Source organism: Passer domesticus, chromosome 1 (genome assembly GCF_036417665.1).
Source record: "Passer domesticus isolate bPasDom1 chromosome 1, bPasDom1.hap1, whole genome shotgun sequence".
Classification (NCBI taxonomy): domain Eukaryota; kingdom Metazoa; phylum Chordata; class Aves; order Passeriformes; family Passeridae; genus Passer; species Passer domesticus.
The window spans coordinates 67,201,232-67,220,771 of record NC_087474.1 but is presented as its reverse complement, the minus strand read 5'-3'; the positions used below and the strand labels follow the sequence as shown (position 1 = coordinate 67,220,771).

Below are 19,540 nucleotides of genomic sequence, written 5' to 3'. Positions count from 1 at the left end.
ACACATTCAAACAATTCCCATAATGGAAAGAGAACTCTGACTTGCTACATTTACAGAATAGTCTCAATTAAATTGTTTAAACAGGCAAAAAAAAAAAACCAAAAAATCAGTCACATACTCCAACCTGTATAAAATTATTAAAATGCTACTACTACTGCTGCAGGAAGAGTCTTTTACGTCCACACAAGGGATGCCTACGTTTTTGGGGTTTTTTTTAAAGGAATAAGGAAATTAAAGATTTTTTTAAAAAAATATCTTCAATTATTTTCTAGTTAGAACTGCTGCATTTCTTGCTACTTGGCAATATCCAAGCACAAACTCATAGAACTCAGTATAGTACTAAATTACTGTCTCCTAAGAGACTCAGGGTCTCTGAGGAATCAATCCAACAGTATTGGCTTCACTAAACTAGTCTTACAGAACCATTAGAAACAGGTATGAGTTCACAGGCACAGAAAAGATGCTCTTAAATACACAAAGAGCTGCACAAACTCCAAGTAAACTAACCTTATCACGCGAGAATATTTTCTTCACTCAGTTTTATTCTACTGCTTCATCAGTTATGACCCTACATTGCCTGAAATAATCCTCTCCTGGGCATTACCATCATACACACTCATTACTTGGTCCTTTATTTTATTTCTTCTCCTGTTTCTTAGGAGTGGCATACCTCAGCAGGTGTCTGTACTAGACAGACTGTACTACCAGACCTACTGTGTTTAAAACAGCTCTATAAAAGATGTCAGTTTCTGAAGAATTATCACAGCTTTGATTCAAGACTATGGTGCCTTTGCATAAAGTTCCTCCCTTCTTAATGCTACATTTCCTCCTAAGAGGGGAATATGCTGCTGGTTACAGACTCTTCTATTCAGCTTTATCTTGTGTATTACCTGCAAGTTTTCATATTCAAGCTCCACCTTCCTTCCAAAGAAGAAATATAAGCTGGGCTTACTATCCAGTCTGAGCAGAACCATGATTCTTTCCTATTATGTGCCATATTTGTGACCCTTCAATGAGATTTTAAGAAGGGACAGTGCTACATCAAAACTAATTATATTAATAATTACAGGCAAGCCGAAATGCAGCAATAGGTCCAGTGTCCAGCTATCAGAAGGGACCTACTATGTTTTCCTTGCCACATTTCACAAATCATACATTTGTTTAGCACTCTAAGCAGAACACGCTACAATAAACTTAAGTCTTCTCATTCTGTTGACAGTAGTTGATTATTACTGAGTAATAATTAACCCAACCTGTAAAATACCTGAGTATTTTCAGCTGCAGAGTAAAGCATCTACCATGAGGCTTTCAATCACAGGATTTGCATTATCAGGTAGGAAGAAGTAATTACACTCAATAGTAATTACATACAGTAGCTCAGCTTTCCATGATTAGGTAATCTAATTTAGTTTATGCACTCACAATGATCAAGAATCACAATTTCAGAATATTCAAAATTTACAAAAAGTTTATAGTGTTATTGGAAACATATTTAAGAGATTAATTATGGTTATTTCAAGACACCTGAAAGCACTTTGTATCACCAAGAACACTCAAGTAAAAGATTTTAATTTTTAACTCCAAATAAATATTGAAATTCTGAGAAAAGAAGCTTTCAGATTTGTTGACAGGAGACTGATTACAGGTCTGTAATTGGGAAAAACATTACTAATGCTCAAGCAAAATCTGTCTTAGTAGAGCTGACTCATGAAGAAAGGAATTTATACAATTGCTATATCACATAATCAAGTTTCAATTAAAATTCAACTGACTGGAATCACTTAAGTGAAAAATGTTTGTTTTTTTCACATCAACACTAGCAAAACAAAAATGTTTTATGTGGTGCTATGTAGCAAAGCATTTCAAAGCAGATATTTAGCTTTTTTGGCACATAGATAATGTAATATCACGGAAAAAAACCCAGGAAAACGCGGTGAAAAGAACAGATTCAGATGGTGTCTCCAACGAGAAATCTCTTAGAAATGAGATATTCACGGACATAGCACTTTTGTCAGTGGACTAGAGCATGACTGGTGTCTTGTTAGCATTAACAGCTTGACTTTATCATGTTGACACAGTCACCTGACACAATGATGAAAAGCACTTGAGCTGTACAGATTCCTTCTTCTCAGGCTAAAGCCAGAGCTTCAAAATGAATAAATGGCTGAAATATTACTTCTCAAGAGTCAGGAATTCTGCTCATTTCTTTGTAGCATATTGTTTAACATCACTTTTGAGGATCTACTTACCATGAAAGGTGTTCTGACTGAACCAAACTATCATACTGGGGAGTGCGCTTCCAGTTAAGGGGAAGAAATGGAGAAGTCAAGGTATTTTAGTGCATGAAGTTATCTGGAAGTGTGCAGTGCAAGACTTCACCTTATTTTAATCTGCCTACAGACAGTTAAGATCACAGCCAGCTAATGCAGAGAAACCTGTGAACTGTGGTTCCTGACACTACTCTTTTGCTACTAGAACAGTACAGTTAAGTAGTCCCTATACACTCTACCTTCAATTAACTGGGTTAGAAAGAACAACACAAAAAACCACGCACAAAACAAACTGTGTGTTTAGATGGTACAAAACAAGACAACACATGGCCCTGAAAGTAACCTCCCTGACCTAGAAGAATTTGGAATTTAGCACATACTCACTACGCAAAGAGCTACCCAGAACACAGAAGAGCTTTTCAGGCATACCACAACTGCAGTTAAAATAATTCATTGCTTCTCAGCCCTCAAGATGTCTTAACTATAGCACCTATTTCCCAGTAGATTACAGGATGGGAAGCAGACCAGGTCCTGTAGCCTTCTGAACATGACACAGGTCTGGGGAAACGGAACAGAAGAACGTGCCATTAAGGCACATGGACAGAGGAGTGAAAACAGCCGTTCAGTCACAAGCTCTAAACACACCCTCCTACCCGAAGGAACCTCTTCCACCAATTTTACACTAAATAGCCTGCCAGATGTTGCTCAGCAGTTGTGAAAAACTGCAGTTGAGGTAAGAGTAAAGATCTTATTAATGCCTTCAGCAGCAGCAAGAACTGAAGCATGCCTTGGTTCTACAGCTCTTTTACTAGTCCTTTGCTAATTTTGAAATTACTAGTACTCCTGTATCTCTGCAGTACCTTAGACACACAGATTCCTGCAGTCTAATGCATTCCAGCTAGGCTGTAGTAACTCCTGAATACATTCAAAAGTCAACCCTACAGAGAAATGGATGCAAACCCTCCACAGACATTACTGCTGTGAACGAATACTTACTCTTGTACCTGGCACCACCTAAACATTCATCAATCAGCACCAGCATCTACAATGAAGGACTGTTCCTTAAGCCACTGGAACGCTTTGGTGCTCTTAAGCCATTGTTCTCTAAAGCCATGCTGTGATACGCCTTCTTTTGGAGTACCATGATAGTGCACCTGCTAAACAGGGAGAACTACTGCCATAATGGTCCCTCTGTGTTCTCTCATTTAATGGGATACGGGTGGCCTGAAGTATTCTAAACAAGAATTGAAATATTAACCTCCTTCAATATTCAGGACTGAATTCTTAGCCCAGGAAGCAAATTGTGTGTATATATCTCCTCACTGAGAGAATGTAGAAGGTTGTACTATGAATTAATTCTGCACGGATGGGTTAAAAACAACATGGATTTCTGCATCTGCTCAGACAGCAATACTGTTAGAAAACACAGTCAAGAACAGTGGCATTTTCAAAGCACATTTTTATCTATTTTTCAAAAACCAGATACCAACTAGATCTCAATAAAATACAAGAGCCTTACCCTGAAGATCTAAAACCCCAAATAATGGAATGACCTATCAGTTAAGGATTTCTTCTTTGTGTGTAAAGCATATTAACAGAAAAAACAAACTATTTCATATCACATTATGTCATATTACAAGGAAACTAAAGATTACCAAGTCAAATGCTATAGCATCTGCAACACAAACCAGCAAAGAAGAAATTATTTTAAAAACCCACCCATTTAGGAAACCTTCCTCATACCGCCTCTTCACAGCGGTCAAATGTATTATTGGGACAAACTACCTGGAGGTTTCAGGCAAAATGAGACACTGGTATACTTACAGATGATTTTGTGAAAAGTTACAACCATGATATTGCAATATATCCATTATGCTTTTAAATGAGAAATAGAAGCTAAAGCTTTTGCAGAGATAGCTCTTCATTTATGGCTTTAATGCAGCTGATCTAATTTTAAACCCAGGCTCCAGATACTCACTCCCCTAGGCCAATCAGAGCAAACTCAAGCTATTCCAGGTGCTGACAATACCAAATACAACTCTAGGCATGAAAATAAGACAGTTTCTCATGGTAAGCATAGTAAGCTGCAAGAAAAAGTTGCCTGGTATGGTGTTGATCTGCAAGCTCTTGGAGGATAAAAAGTTGCACAAATATCTGTTAGGAGCAAGTTAACTTAGACAACCCTCTCCTGGAGAAGTGTTCTGCACAATCTCTTGGATTCTCTTTCTATTCTACAAATTTGCATAGAAACTTGAAATTCATCTAACGGTAATTAATAAGCACTTTACACATATATTTGACCCTCACTAAAACCATTTAGGAACTTCCCACAAAACTGAGAGCCTTTTAAAAATTCAGCATGCATGTGAATTACTGACTCCTCCCTAATGTGACAGAATTTTCTGTTAATGCTTTCTTCACAAAAAAATCGAATGGCATTTGTGGTGAAACATGCAATTTCAGATGACAATAACTGAATGAAACAGCATCTTGATATCTTAGCTCCTCTTAATGAAAAACTCAAAACCTGGGTTTTGTCAGATTCTTTACTGGAATTGACGGAAAATCCAAGAAACTTTAATGTGTCCAAAATCACAGCAAATCAAAATTGAAAAAATGGTTCCTCTAACTGGATGATTAAAGGCTTATCAGGAGAGCTTCAGGAAGCAGGTATAGTTTTTTACTACTAGAAACAAATAATGAATTCCATTTTTGCAATAGATTTTCTAATCAGACTTCTAAAGAATAACATGTTATAACTCAGCCTTAAGAATAAATCTTCTACCTCCTACTTTATGAGGACAACAGGATGAGACATGATCTCTTTCAGTCCCACACATATATATTATTAGGCTATGAGGTAACGACAGGTACAAGTATTCATCAGATGTGTGGGCTCACAGGATAAGGCATTTCCTTTTTGATACCAAAGCATTTTAAACAAATTTAAACAAAGCATATTCTTCCACAATAAGAGACAATGTACTTTTTCCTTCATTAAACCTATGAAAAGTATGCCAAACCCTGAACTCCTGCAGTAACAAAACTATTTTTTTCTACTGTTAAATGGATCCTCACAGCATTTTTTCCCTTCATGCACTGTCTATTCTGACAGATGCACAATCAGCAAAATGAATTCATAGTGTCACTAACCTTTGTTGTCTGCAGCTATAAATCCAAGAATGTTTTCATGGCGTAGCATAACTGTCTGATAAATTTCTGCTTCTCGAAACCATGACCGTTCCTCTCTTGAAGAGAAAATCTTCACAGCAACTTCTTCTCCTCTCCACTTCCCCCGCCAGACTTCTCCAAAGCGACCCTTACCAATGCTTTCTTGAAGTACTATAGTTCTTGCGATTGTTCTTTGCACAAGCAAAGGTAAACCTAAAAAGAAGGTTTTACATTTACCTTAAATATCACTTTACAGAATTAGTACTTATCCCACACACTGAATACAAGATCCTATTTCTATTAAAGTATTTCTCATAGAATGAACATACTCTTAAGATTTTAACTGCTTGTTGAGGACTGCTAGCAACACATAGGTAAGATTCTGCCTTCACCCTTAAAAGGTCAGCTAACAAGCAGTCATGGAGATTATGCTACAAACTACTTCTATGGTTGTCAAAAACACAACACAAACCTTCTTTCAGTTAGGAATCCTGTCACTTGCTGAGACTTAAAGTTTTATTTAAATGCAAAAAAGAAGTAATGATGAGGCAGTCAGGATTAAACCCAGGTTTAGGGGTTTTTTTTGGGTTGCTTGTTAGTGATTAAAGTGAGGTTTTTTTTCTTTATTTTTGGAAAAAGAATCTGCCCATACCTCTCCTGGCAAAGCAATTTAAGAGCACTTTTGCTACTGGTTAATTGACTTGGCTTATCACTAGTGAGTCTATTTCTAAGTTAGTTAAAACACACTTATCAGCAACACCAACTGGTGAAAATCCACTCATGCCCAACTGTGCCAAGCATCATAATAATCCTGAGTTACTGCAAGATAGGAAAACATCCTTGTAATACAAGCTTCCCACTTTACAAGCCATTCTTCTGCATCCCACTGTAATTATAATTTAGAAAAATGTTTACATTCATCAGGGTTTTATCAGCTTTGGATCATTTACATGCTTTCAATATAGAGTACCTCTTCAGTACACTTCAGTAGTTTTATACAACAAGCAGCACTGCCATCCCTTTAACCAGGCTGGGTTTTTTTTTAATTTTAAATCTTTCCTGTTGTAACTGCAGGGCTTGTCACTGGATTCTACACTGATACCACACTGCAGGATGAAAACATCAGCCAGGTTATCTGCTTAAGATAAGCTCTTCTGGTACAGGATTATTTCACTTTAACCAAATACTTGACAAAGTAATCTGTTATTCTATAATCACTGTTCCAGTATCTGACAGAACACCTGCATTTCCTTATGTTATAAAAAATAAATCCCAACTAATAGCTCAGATAATTCATTCTTGTCCACCTTTGGACAGTTTTTGCTAACAGCAGCACTAGAAGGACATCTGATCTGGTTGGCAGCATCGCCACGCTTGCGTCTCAGTCTGAGAAGTGCAAATTAAAACACTGCAGTGTTCAGAACAGCTCCTCAAAAATTTTAGACCGACAGGAATTTTCTGCATGGTCTATGCTGACAACATACCTACGTGAAGACGGGAAAGAAAAAAATGTACACCATACCAGCAATTTAATCATTGTCAGGTGTTGTAATAATTTTTATTGAGAAAGATAAACTTTTGCTGTAATAGTCCTCAGGTGAATTGTGCTGCATGCCCAAACTATAGAGGCTCTTCTGAAAAGCCTAACCTTCATTCCTTATGAAGAGACTTCTGAAATGCAGAAGAGGCCACACGAAAACAACCACAGGATCAAACTAAACCCTCAAAATGTAAAATTTTACTTGATTGGTCAGAGAAAGTTTCTTCCTTAGAATTTATGCACTACCGCAAAATCTATACACATATGTCAAATACAAGCTGATTTTGTGTACCTGGAATGGGTGATAGGCCATACAGTTGTATCAGAAAACTGTTTGTATATTCCCACTTTCAGATGCACTACTCAACTTGCTCCACTTTTTACAGACATCCCTCCTTATTTAACATATATGTCCAAGGATATCAGCTAAACATATACTAACCTCTAAACCTTCTAAACAGAATGCATTTCAATTTCACATTACAAACTCCCATTCAGCACGTTAATACAGTAGGATAAAAACCCTACTGTGATCTATCCACTTACTCCTATATTTATTTTTACAATATTTATAAGATTCAACTTGCTTCTATTTATCTGAAGCTAATCTTGCCCTTACTACTGCTTCTTCTAAGAAGATTGGATTCCATATTTATCTTGCATTCATAGCAATTCATTACAGACTCTGTTGTAACTGAGCAATTTCCTCATTTTGCTATAGAAGATACACAGCCCTGTATCACCAGGAGCTTGAGCAAGTGCTGTACTGTAAACCAGACTGCCTGAAAAACATATCACAGGAGACAGCTACAGCCTCAACCTTTCACACACACATTGGGCATAACTGTACTCCAACCTCTTGGATACACCTTCTTTTAACTGTGCATGAAGAAAGATGATAGCCAGTGTGCCAATCAGGAGAACAAGAAAATTCGAGCCCATATTAAATTCAACAGCAGCTCAGTGTCTGACACCTTGTATTTAGGTCATCCTTGACACCATGGTCATCCGACTTATTCCTGAAACCTTCATTATCATTTTCTTATATCATAAAGTACCCTCAATCCTTCTGAATGTCTAACAAAAAAAGAAAGTTCATTTTCTTTTCCATATATTAAGAGTACTCTGATTAGTGCAGCGACTTTCTAATGCATAAGAAGTTTGTAACTAAATTGGATAATGAACGAAGTAAGTTCTAGAGCACTACAGGTAGCCAACAAAAGTAGGGGCTAGAATTTTGTTCTTGTTGATAAGTCTCTACACAGAAGACTTCCTCTGATGAGTAATAAAAAAACCCCAACATTCCATGAACTGTGAAAAATCTTATTCCCTTCAAGCTTGTATTAATTGCAAAATAGTTTTTAAGGAGCTTTATATTCACTTCAACTGACTCAACTTTGCATTGATTTCTAGAACCCTTTAGAGTTCTAAATAGCTTAAGTTCCTGCTGGAAGTCGCCTACCAATACCATGCAAAGCTTCTCCTCATTGTTGGCAATTCTTCCTACTCCTTTATAACTAAGTGACTTCGTCATTTGTGAGTTAAGACAGTAACAGATGGGCGTCCCCATCTGTCTATTCAATATGTAGTTGATATTTAGAGATCTGCATCATGATCTGAAAATCATTCTCAGCTCCAAGAGGCTTTGAAATCCTTCTCTTAGAAGCTGTAGCTTTGCCAGAAGGGTCTATTTCAGATGTTTCATTAATTCCGTCCATGGAGTATCTCCTTATTTCAGGTCTTGTTCGTCATAGAACAACATGGCAACACTAATGTTAAGTCAAGCCCGAATAATTAATAGCAGCTTTAGCATCATTACAGCAAATGAATCCTACTCCCTTTTGGTATGAATAGGAAGGTCATTTTTAGAGTTCTCATTATTTCTCTGTTTTATACACTTCTCATCAGAGAATACTGAATTAACAAAATTGGTAGCATCTTTTTTATTTTACTATGAGCTTTTCTGGTCTTTCAGCATGAATTTAAGAGCAGAACATGGCTTTTGTGTCACCAAACGAAACATTTCCTTAGCTGTGCCTCTTGGGTCTGGATTATTTTGCCTGTTTTGTACATTTCTATTGTGTTTTGGCAACCTCTTGTCCCAACATAATCCCTTTCGGTCAGTTCAGTTTCTGACAGGGATAAGCACTGTTTTAACTAGCAGTTCTGACTTTTCTCCCTTTGGAGACCCTTTTCTCTACTCCCAGTTTATTCCATAAAGGTACAGTCTTCTCAACTTTAAATGTGCTGTACCCGAAGTCTGGATAAAAATACACATTTAAATGAGATTCAAATGCTGCAGACATATTTCAGGACACACAAAAGTTATCAATTCAAGTTCTAGGGCACTGTGAATTTGTAGTCATTGATTGACTGATTTTGAGACAAAGTGACACAAGTTATTGCAAATACAAACAATGCCAATGTTACAGAAAGTAAGAACCTGAAGCATCTCCTATTTCACTGTCATAATCAAAGTAAAGTAGAGAAAACTAAATAAGATTAAGACCGGTCTTACAAATAGCTCAACAACATGGAACTCACTGCAGCTGAAGTTAAAAGATTCCTTTTAAGGAAACATTCAGCCTTGTTTTACAGCCTTTCAAGCATAAAAGCAAATTAGTGAAGAGGCTCCCTTAGGGATAAGTCAAATTCAACCACATTTGTTGGTTTTGCTCCTTGGATGCATCCACCATTAGCCAATGCTCAAATACCATAGTAGGGCAGGTGCTCTGGGAATCTAGACCAGCCTGAGTGCCCTGAATTCAGCTGTGAAAGCTTAGCAATTCCCTAGCATGCTCCTTTTACTTAAAGAGTAATTTGCAAATAGGCAAGGGAAGGTTCAGTAGTTTCTAGCCCATGTGCTCCAGAGGAATAATCATAAGTTTCTTTCAACTTGGATTCTCTGCTTTTCAAGAGCTTATTCTGACAGAGTACTTCCAGAGCTCTCAAACAAAAAGAGGGGTTTGGAATCACTACAGGTAAGAAGGCCAGTATAAAACCCAGAGGATTGATCTTGATAATGAATGAAAAGACCAATTAACAACTAAGTTTGAATTTTAATTAGAAATTTTTTTCAGCCTTCCTTGGGAAAAGTGTAGATTTGCGGACAGTAAGTTACACTATTAGAAGTGTAACAGTTATAGTGTAACAGTTATATATCAAACCTTTCTGGATTCCACGATATGTAAATCTCTGACTCCTCTATATTATCTATATCTGTGACTACTGCATATCCCTCCTAGAACAAACATAACTGGAGACCTAAGCCCAGCATTTGCATTTATCAAGCTCTAGCCCAATATATTGGAAGTTCTAGGAACCACTTTCATCATCTGACTTAGTTACTCCTGTTAGTAAATGAGAAAATTGATATGAACACAAATTACTAAAACTCCAGTCCTAACCAGAGAACAACTTACCTTTATCAGGATCAAATCTTATTGAACACACAAAAGCTTTCTCAGCTGAAACATAACGACCTACACACCTAGTGCAAACTCACATTCTTTAGAAAAGACATCACTAAAATGAATTTTTGATCTAGATTTTAAACATATTCAGCAAGTTACATTAATTTTATTGACAAAGCAATGGACTCTGAATAGTTTTACCAGTCTTTGGAAAAGAAAAACAACCTAGATGCTTGGGTTTTGTTGTTTAAATTTTTTCTAGTTCTGGGGAAAAAAAAGACAGCAGTTGAGAATCAAACACCAGTCTTTCTTTGTAGAAAGTGTTCTGAAAGGGCATGGATATTTTAACACGTACATTAGCAAGTAGTAGGAACTATTTTCAATATTAAATTATTTAAATTTTATACAGTAGAAGGTTGGTAAAAGGTTGCAGTACACAATTTGATGTCTCCCTTCCTAACACTGACCAAAGATCAATTAATTTATGCAATGATTTACCTGGCACATCATCCCCTAACAACACCTATTAAACTACATTTCTATGACACAGACCACCATAATCCTATACGCAATTAATGGTCAGAGTTACAATAGCTGAAACTCTATGCAGTGAACAGTCTAATGCCTCATCTTCCCAGAGCAACATCTCTTCAAGTAACAATTAAAACAAAAAAACCACAAAATCAAGGGACAGACACGGTCTGCATATCACATCCATTCTATATACAGAAATGCTATTTGCAATTGAAAAATATCTTCTGTAAGGAAAGAACTGGTAAAATATTAACTCAGAATATTCTTCATACATCAATAGCTACAATTTTTTTTCAATTTAAAGCTAAAGAATACTCTTTACAAAATTATCTAAAAACCACAGAAGATGGTTGTTTAGATAGAACAGAACAAAAAAGGTAAATGACAGCCCTACAGAACACAATGTTTACAATAGATGACTGCGATATTCCCTGAATTATATAATTTATATAAATCAGGCTACTTTGAGAATGATAAGGAAGGGCAGCAACAATTCAGTGATTCTTTTTCTTCACTTATTTCTATACATTGAATCTTCACTGATGTTGACTGAATGTACATGGAATTTGCTTTTCTAGTATTTTCTCCAGTTAATTAGAAGTTTAAGTAGATTTGACAATATTTAAAAAAAATAGTTGTCTTACAAGGCTCTTAAACACAGAGTAATTACTACTAGAAGTGTCACATTACCTGACCCAGAACCTGAAGTTGTCATATCATAAATTAAATCCTTTAAAGTGGTTCCTTCTGATATAAAGGGACGATCCAGTGAAGGGTCTTCTTCGCTTGGCACACGATGATGAATCACAGTACGATTATGACAAAGGTATAGAATCAACATCAGTGAAATGCAGACAAAACAGACAGGTCCAGCAATGACAGCAGCCAGCTCCACAGGTCCTAGGTTAGAAGCTGTTTTTTCTGGACTAGGGCCTGAAAGTTAAAGAAAATGATAAAACCATTAATTTCCTTTTATTGTACTAAACTTATAGTATTCCACAGTGATACTCAAATTATTTTAATGCATTTGTTAAAGCTTTTGCACAGTAACTGTTTTTAGAATCAAAGTAAGTACTGAAAAGGACAAAAGCAATGTGCTTATTTACAATTTTCATTTAAGTCTTCAAAACTGTCCCTAACATCCCTATCCAGAAGATAAGAAATCTTGTTCTAGTATCATGAAATTGTCTTTACAGAATCTAAGGTGTACTTTAGGCCTTCAAATTTACCTACATTTCCACTCTTACAGAATTTTGTTTGAAAAAAATAATAATAAAAAAGAAACAAAAGAGAAAAAATCCCAATCCCCTTACCTGGTGTTGGAATTGGAAGTTCTACTTTATTGCAGAGAGGTGTGTTACAGCAATGAGACACAGTATGGACTCCATCTCTGGTGGAGGGGGAACAAACAAATGGCCTGTCTCGGGGAATCAGATCAATTTCTGCTATACACATACTGTTGCGCATTATTTTGTCTGCAGTTCGTGTTACCGAGGCAAAACATACTCCATCTGTCATACACGTAAAGTTGTCTTTTGTACATAGCTGGCAGTAACACTCTAATTCTGCATTGAGAAAAAAACATTAATGTTAGTACTGGTACATGTTCTGAGCTGAGAAGCAATTTGAATTACTAAAGAAATACAAATTCAGAATGCTAGGAGGCTGTTTTGGTTACATAAACACAGAACAACAACACTAAAAAAACAACAATGCCACTAGGCCTTTTAGTGGGACAACAAAATTGGGAGATGAGCAGAGGAAAGTAAAATTTAGATCTGAAGTCATCTTTCTTTACACAATAATGTATTAAAAGACAAAGGCTAAAATCCAAGCTGCTCCTCCCAGCACTACTATAGTTCCTCCTACAAAAAAGTTCTAGACTTTCAAAAGAACACTGCATGCAAGACTGCTACTTTCAAACCAAATACAAATTATGCCATTTTTTTTTTGACAATAACCACAGGTACAGCTTGAGTACGTGACAAATCGGATGCTGCTGGTTACCCAAGATTAGTATGTTATGCATTACTTGATAGCTTCCATTTTGTGCCAAAAGGGCAAATACCAGCTTAATCCTCATTAAAAACCAAACTCTGCATGATCCTTTCACAGAAGCAGAATGTGGTTTAGACTTGTTATTTATGAAGCCACAGAAAAACACTCTCTTATATTACTCAAGGTGGTGATTTACTAAAGCTATCAATTGCAATAGTAAAGAAGAGGGCATGGAGAAGGAAGCAGGAATGGCAGGCTAATCACTCTATGATGATCAGGTTTCATTCTTCACATTGCAGAAGTTCTTGGAGAAGGAAGACTACTACTTCTAATTTCTTTCTGCACTCCTTCCTGCTCCAAAGTTATGCAGAAAACGGTGCAGGAGCAACAATATCAATACATCTTGATCCACCTGTTCAACAGGGAAGAGTAAAAGCTGGCCTAGAGCTTGTGTACATGCACACAGAAACATTAAAATACAGAACTTACTCAAATTTAAAATCTTCAACATTTATGATCGAAAAGCAAAAAATGTCCTGAGCCATAAAAATAGTCTCTTTCAAGGCTACATACAAAAGCTCACCAAAAAGATTGGGGATTAACAGGTGGCAATCAAAAGGTCCCCCAAATATGAAATCTGGCATTTCACCTAAGTTCAAAAGTTTAATATAACCACATGGATTGCCATTTATTTAAATCCATGATAACCAGTGACAGAGAGGGGTGTAAAATCTAAGGCAATCTCATCTCAAATACTTACGTACGTAATCTCAAAGTTTGAATCCTGAGAAACATCCTATTAAAACACCCCCTTCCCCCAAGATTTTGAATCAAAGTATATCACTGCCAATCATCTTCTACTGTTACTGAAGAGATCTGATCAAATTCTTAGGACCCAGTATAGAAAGATGACCTTGTTTCAGAGAGATTCACCGGCACACAGACCAGTCAGAAAAAGGGAGGAAGAAAACCGTACAAATGAGATTTGATTTTTTTTCTTCTATGAAGATTATTGAAGAAAATAATCAGAAGGTAGATTAAATGAGAACTGGCGTTCAGGAAGGTAAAGCTTAACAGCATCACTTTTTGCAAATCTTTCCCTGCCTCATCAAGGAAGTAAGGAAAATCTTATTATTCCGAGTTTAACTGCAAGAAAATTTAACATTTATTTTCATGTTGCTGTCCCTTTGGTAATTCATGCCTGAACAAATATTTTTCAACCTATCCAAACCATTAAAAATTTTCAAAAATATTTACACGCTAGTTCAACTTTTAAAGTGAGCACACCTTTATCTCACTTGCTTAATCTGTGACTTTTTTCTACTTAAACGGTAATTGTGGCTCACCATAACTGCACATGCATCTGAATGCCTACAGCAACAGACAGATATTGAGTGAGATACATTTACATTGAGTCACTGTGCAGAGGCCAAGTTACTTGAAGTGAAAAATTACATTTGGGTTGCCCTTGTTACACTTATTCATCTTCCTCATCTTGCAAAGCTGTAGAGACACACTGTTCCAACCATGACTAAATAAAGCATTTTGCGTCCTATCTTCCTCATTCACTTTGTTCCCACCTCTCTTTTGCTACAGAATTCCCACTTAATGCAATTTAATAAAATTTACACTTTTGTTCTGGTTGATGCCACTATCTTCTCGTCTCCTGACAAGACATAATTCACTGTCACACACATCGGAATGATTTCCTCGGCCTAAATAAATCACTACTCCCTTCTGAAGCTACTCTCCCCCTCCGATAAGAGGGGAAAACAATGCCTAATCAGCTGCTTCTAGGAATACAGGTTTTTGCTGCTCTCTAGTGGACACACTCTTAAAAAAAACAACCCAACAACTCATTAAAAATGCTTCAGCCCCCTTCCTACTCTGGCCACTTAACAGTTCTTCATGCCTTCCAACCTGAGCAAGTAAGGGTAGATTTTCCACATTTTAGTAAAAGGTAGAGTAATTCAGCATCTTCAGCAACAATCCATACCAGGAGGCAAAAATAAGGAACTGGAATATCCTTGCCCACGTCTCATTCTCCAGTTATCCGTGTGCAAAGAACATAAACTACAACTACACAAACACATCATAGATGAGATTTAACACCAGCATGAGGTGTCAATGACCAACTATAGTTAAATCACTCAATTCCTATAAGGAAGTGTTTTCACTTATAGCTGATATAAAAGAAAAAAAAATCCCTCTTGGAGATAGAATTTTTTGTTTTTCATCCAAGTAGTTTCTGTTATTCCCAGAGAGATGTTACAGTAATTTCAAAAACTCAGACAGAAGCCAGTCAGATTTCCACACTCACTTTAATGAATACATACATTTTTAGTATTGAATGATAACAGAAAGGGATGAGAAACTGACAACTCTGATGTAAGCTGATCTTCCAGAGCCAGTAATCTCTCAGGTAAAACACATTTCAATGCATTTGGTAACACTGTTTAAATCTACTACCACAAGAAGAAGAGTAAAAACGTTTTCAATCAAGTCTGTCCCTGGCAGAGAACTATTTTTTAATTATTATAAGAGTTTTTGGATGGAACAACCAGCATGAAACTCCATTACCAACTAGTGAAAGTTCATATTTGTTTAAATGATTCAAGGTTGGGGAAATGACAGTACAAACAGCTAAACAAATGCACTGGAAGTCATACAGACAATCAGGGACATAGCCAAGAGCAGAAATTGGGTCAACACAGCAATGTAGTTCCTTGTGCATTGCATTTTGTCACTGCACCATTACCACTCTACATAGTAATTTCTGTTTTTTGAGACTGACTACCTTAAAAGAAACAGTGAGACAATGCTGTTGTGAAAGTGGGGGGGTGTGCATTATGACATTATCATGTAATACAAGTTATCAACAGCATATTTCTCATCTCTCATACCACAAGATTAACATCTTGTGTTGAATACCATTACTTGTGTAGTTGCTCAGACTCTGAGTTTGACAGTTTTGCCTTTACTTTACCAAGTCTCTCTTGCATGAATGTTGCAGTCTGGAAAGCCCCCAGTGAGGGTAAAGCAAGCTGGCTGCATAAATGAAACCCTGAAATTATGCAGCTTGACAAGACTTAAAATCAGCTAGCTCCCAGGAGCTCAGATATTAACACTATATACAAAATGTGAACAGAGAATTAAGTACACTCTAACCACAAAACTTTTACAAATTTATATCAAAGCCAGACTGTCACCCACTGAAACAGTCATTTTTGTATCTGTTGTCTTTCTGAAGAAAGTTGCAGAAAGACTTTTTTTAGTTATATAAAACACTATGAATAACTATATAACATTTGTTTATATCCTGCATCACTACTTCCACCAGTTTAGTGCAGAACACCACCTTCGGCCAAAGAATTTTAGTTGGAAATTGTAAGTTGAGACATCAGCTTCCAAAGAAAGGATGCTAACAAGGAGCAGTACCAAAGTTAAAATTTGAGAGGTGCTCTAAAAAACCTCAAACTCACATCTTACTGCAAGCAATTAACAATTTCATGTTGTTAATACATCAATAATATATGTCTTTGCTTCACAAATTAAAAAAGACAAATTGCTGCAGCACCCAAAAGCAACATTTCACTGAAAAAGACACTTCTCTCGTGATATTATAAATGTTCCTACATGGAAAACACAAATTTTGAAGCAAAAATTTCACCAGAAAGTAGAACTTCATCAGAAGAGCAATCACAGTTCTTGGTTCCAAAAGATGCAGAGGTTCAAGGGATAAAGGAGCAAGGCTGTGATGTGCAAGAGACAAAACCATATTTTTAGGGATATGAGCAAGAGGGCTGTAATGCTCACTGATTTTTTTTCCCCTTTGGCAACTTCTATTGGACAGAGAAAGAACTTAGTGCCAATGTCAGCTTCTGTAATTCAGACAATCCCATCAAACAATACACCTGACTCATCTGTGAACTCTTTTAGCTCAAGATACAAAAAGGTTTAGGTCTGAAAATATCTGGGACATAGGTAGAGTTTTTCACACCACAATAGTTCATGACCTTCACTAACACATTCTTCTCACAAAGGCACTAATTAAGTTTCACTGGTGCAAAGTAACACCACTGGGTATCAAGTTTTCAGGAAAACTTGCACATAGATTTCAGCCATGTTTGTTAAGCAAAACTTCCTTCCTGCAAACAGCAGGTCTTGTCAAAGTGATGCACTTAAGAAAACAAACTACTTGTGTAAAATCCCAACTTTAAAAAAGTGATATTCTATTCCCTGCAATGTAGGTGCCAAACGGCACTTTCAGTTTTCTTGCCCTCTATCCAAAACACTACCCACAGATATGTTCATGCCTCTTAGAACATTATACAGAAACAATTTGTTTCTTCTTTGATAGAAGAATATGCTTTAAAAAAAACCAAATTAACTGAAGAAAGCTAAAATTAAAAGCCCAGATAATAATTTTACAAGCATTATGAAAACAGAAAGATCATTACTTGTACTTTTAAATTTATTGCACCATATCAGATTGCTATCTTTATTTGCAGTTAGAAGCAACTGTCTGAACACAAGAGTTTCCAAGTGGTGACTTCCCCAAACTTCAGAAGACTGAAGACTACGGCCTACACAGTGAAAACCACAAAGCTTATTTTCAGACTCTGTCTTAAAAATTAAGGCTGCTCTACTGTTCAGCTAGCTGCTGGGATTCATTACATGCCTGACCTCCGTATAAACCATGTTGCAAGACAACTCACCCACACAGTAACATCAGCACATTGCAGAACAGCCTCAGCAGAGGCAATCAGAAAATGCCCGACTTCTGTCAACCCACAACAAGAGGTACTAGTAGCCAAATCATACCTTGAATTACTTTATCAACTTAGACCACAACGTTCAGGCAAATTAACTGCCTTACCCATAACAGGGCCTCTGGATAAGTTATGGATCAGGAACCCTGGATTTCTCCTGATTCCACTGCACACAGAAGATTTCACTTTTTTTAAACAAAAGGTAGTATGCCACCACTTCCACCCATAAGGTTTTGTATGGAAGTCTGTTGCCTTTTTTTCACAAAAAGCTTTTAGACCTTAATTTCATGCCCCAGATTAAGGGACGACTGTTGATTGATGGGAGGCATTAAAAGGGAAAAAGTTCAAAGCTCAAATTGAGCTAAAATTTCCTTCAATAGCTAAACTGAATGCATTACGTAAGAAAGCTTTAAATTATTAAAGCCTGCTGCACCTTTTCAAGAATACAAGAACAACCCATAGGTAACTCAAACTGTTATTTCACTGTTTCCACATCAGATTCTACATTGCCTTCAGTAAGAATATGGGTGATTAACACTACATGTTAGTAGCAAGTGATGCTTTAAGCAACTTTTTTTTCTAGCATGAGTACCATTTTAGACTGAATTATGTACAGCATGTGTAGATCTAGACTGAGGGATGTCTCAAAGCTGTAACTGAAAAAGTTGTGGTGCTTCTCCACTTCCTCTTTAAAACCCAAAGCAATATACAATCCATTAGTCCATATGTGCCAAACTGCTAACCGTGGAACAACCTGAACATTTACAAAAACCAAAACGAAGAAGGAAAACCACCCAAATCTTGCGTTTATGAATGCTGTTAAGCACTCCAATGTTCCATGCATTAGCACTGCAACAGCACAGCTCTGATATCAAATCTCTCTCACAAAAAACCACAGCTACAGGAGATCGGAGGAACACAACGGTTTCACTGTACAATATTCACCCAAAGATTTAACTTCCACACGGCTCGATCCTCACGCAACACACAGGCGAGGGCGTGCTGGACCAGAAGTTCACCTGTCCCCCACCACCGCGACAGCAGCACAACGGGGGCAGCCCCTTGTCACCTCCGCGACGTGGGACATTCAACACGTCTCTGCACCGGCCGCTCCTCCGGGGCACTGCTGCGAGCGCCCTGGGGCGGCCCGGGGGCTGCCGCTCCTGCCGCTGCACCTCGCCCGGGAGCCGGGGGGGCTCTCAGGGGCTGGCGGACAGACAGGCGGGGGAGCTCCGCCAGCTCCACGTACCTGAGTTGCCTTCGCGGGCCAAGGCCACACGCACCCAGCGGGGCAGACATCGGGGTACAAAGTGAGGCAGGGCAGACACCGCCCGAAGCGCTGCTCAGCGGGGGCGAGGGGCCGAGGGGAGCCCTCCCCGCCGCCCCCCGCGCGGAGCCGCCGCCGCTGTCGGCCAACAAAGGGCCGAGCGGTCCCCGCCGGGCTCGGACACCGGGGGTGGGGGGAGGTGACTCCGCCCCAGCCGGCCCCTCCGCCATGTTGTTGAAAGGAACCGGCGGGGACCCGCCGCCCCCCGCCGCTCTCCTCACGCACCCCCACACCCCACCCCGGGCGCCACCGCCGCGCCCGCTGTCTCCCTCCGCTCCCGCACCCCCCCCGCGCACTCACCGCCCACCGCAGGGCAGAGCAGCGCGGCCACAGCCAGGCACAGCAGGGCCCAGGGACGCCGCCGCGGCCGCCGAGCGGCCACCGCCATGTCCCGGCCGCGACTCCCGGGAGCCAGGATCCGCCTCGCGACGCGCGCCCGCTCCGCCCGCCCAGGGACCGGCGCGGCGCTCGCGCTGCGTGCGCCCTCCCGGCCCGCTCCGGCCGCGAATGCCACC

The 19,540-nt window shown here is 38.5% G+C and overlaps 1 protein-coding gene across 2 annotated transcripts in view; it reads right to left on the bottom strand.

The window, feature by feature from the left end:
• Positions 1–19,540, bottom strand: part of TGFBR1 (transforming growth factor beta receptor 1) — a 31,206-nt gene extending 11,666 nt beyond the window's left edge. The window contains exons 1-4 of one of the 2 annotated variants that reach the window (XM_064422007.1): positions 19,326–19,540; positions 12,242–12,493; positions 11,619–11,861; positions 5,424–5,654 (exon numbers count right to left, since the gene is read on the bottom strand). In XM_064422007.1, coding sequence (XP_064278077.1) covers positions 5,424–5,654; positions 11,619–11,861; positions 12,242–12,493; positions 19,326–19,413 — 814 coding nt within the window. In that variant the 5' untranslated portion in view covers positions 19,414–19,540. The remainder of the gene's footprint in view (positions 1–5,423; positions 5,655–11,618; positions 11,862–12,241; positions 12,494–19,325) is intronic. The other variant, XM_064421998.1, reaches the window with a different exon arrangement.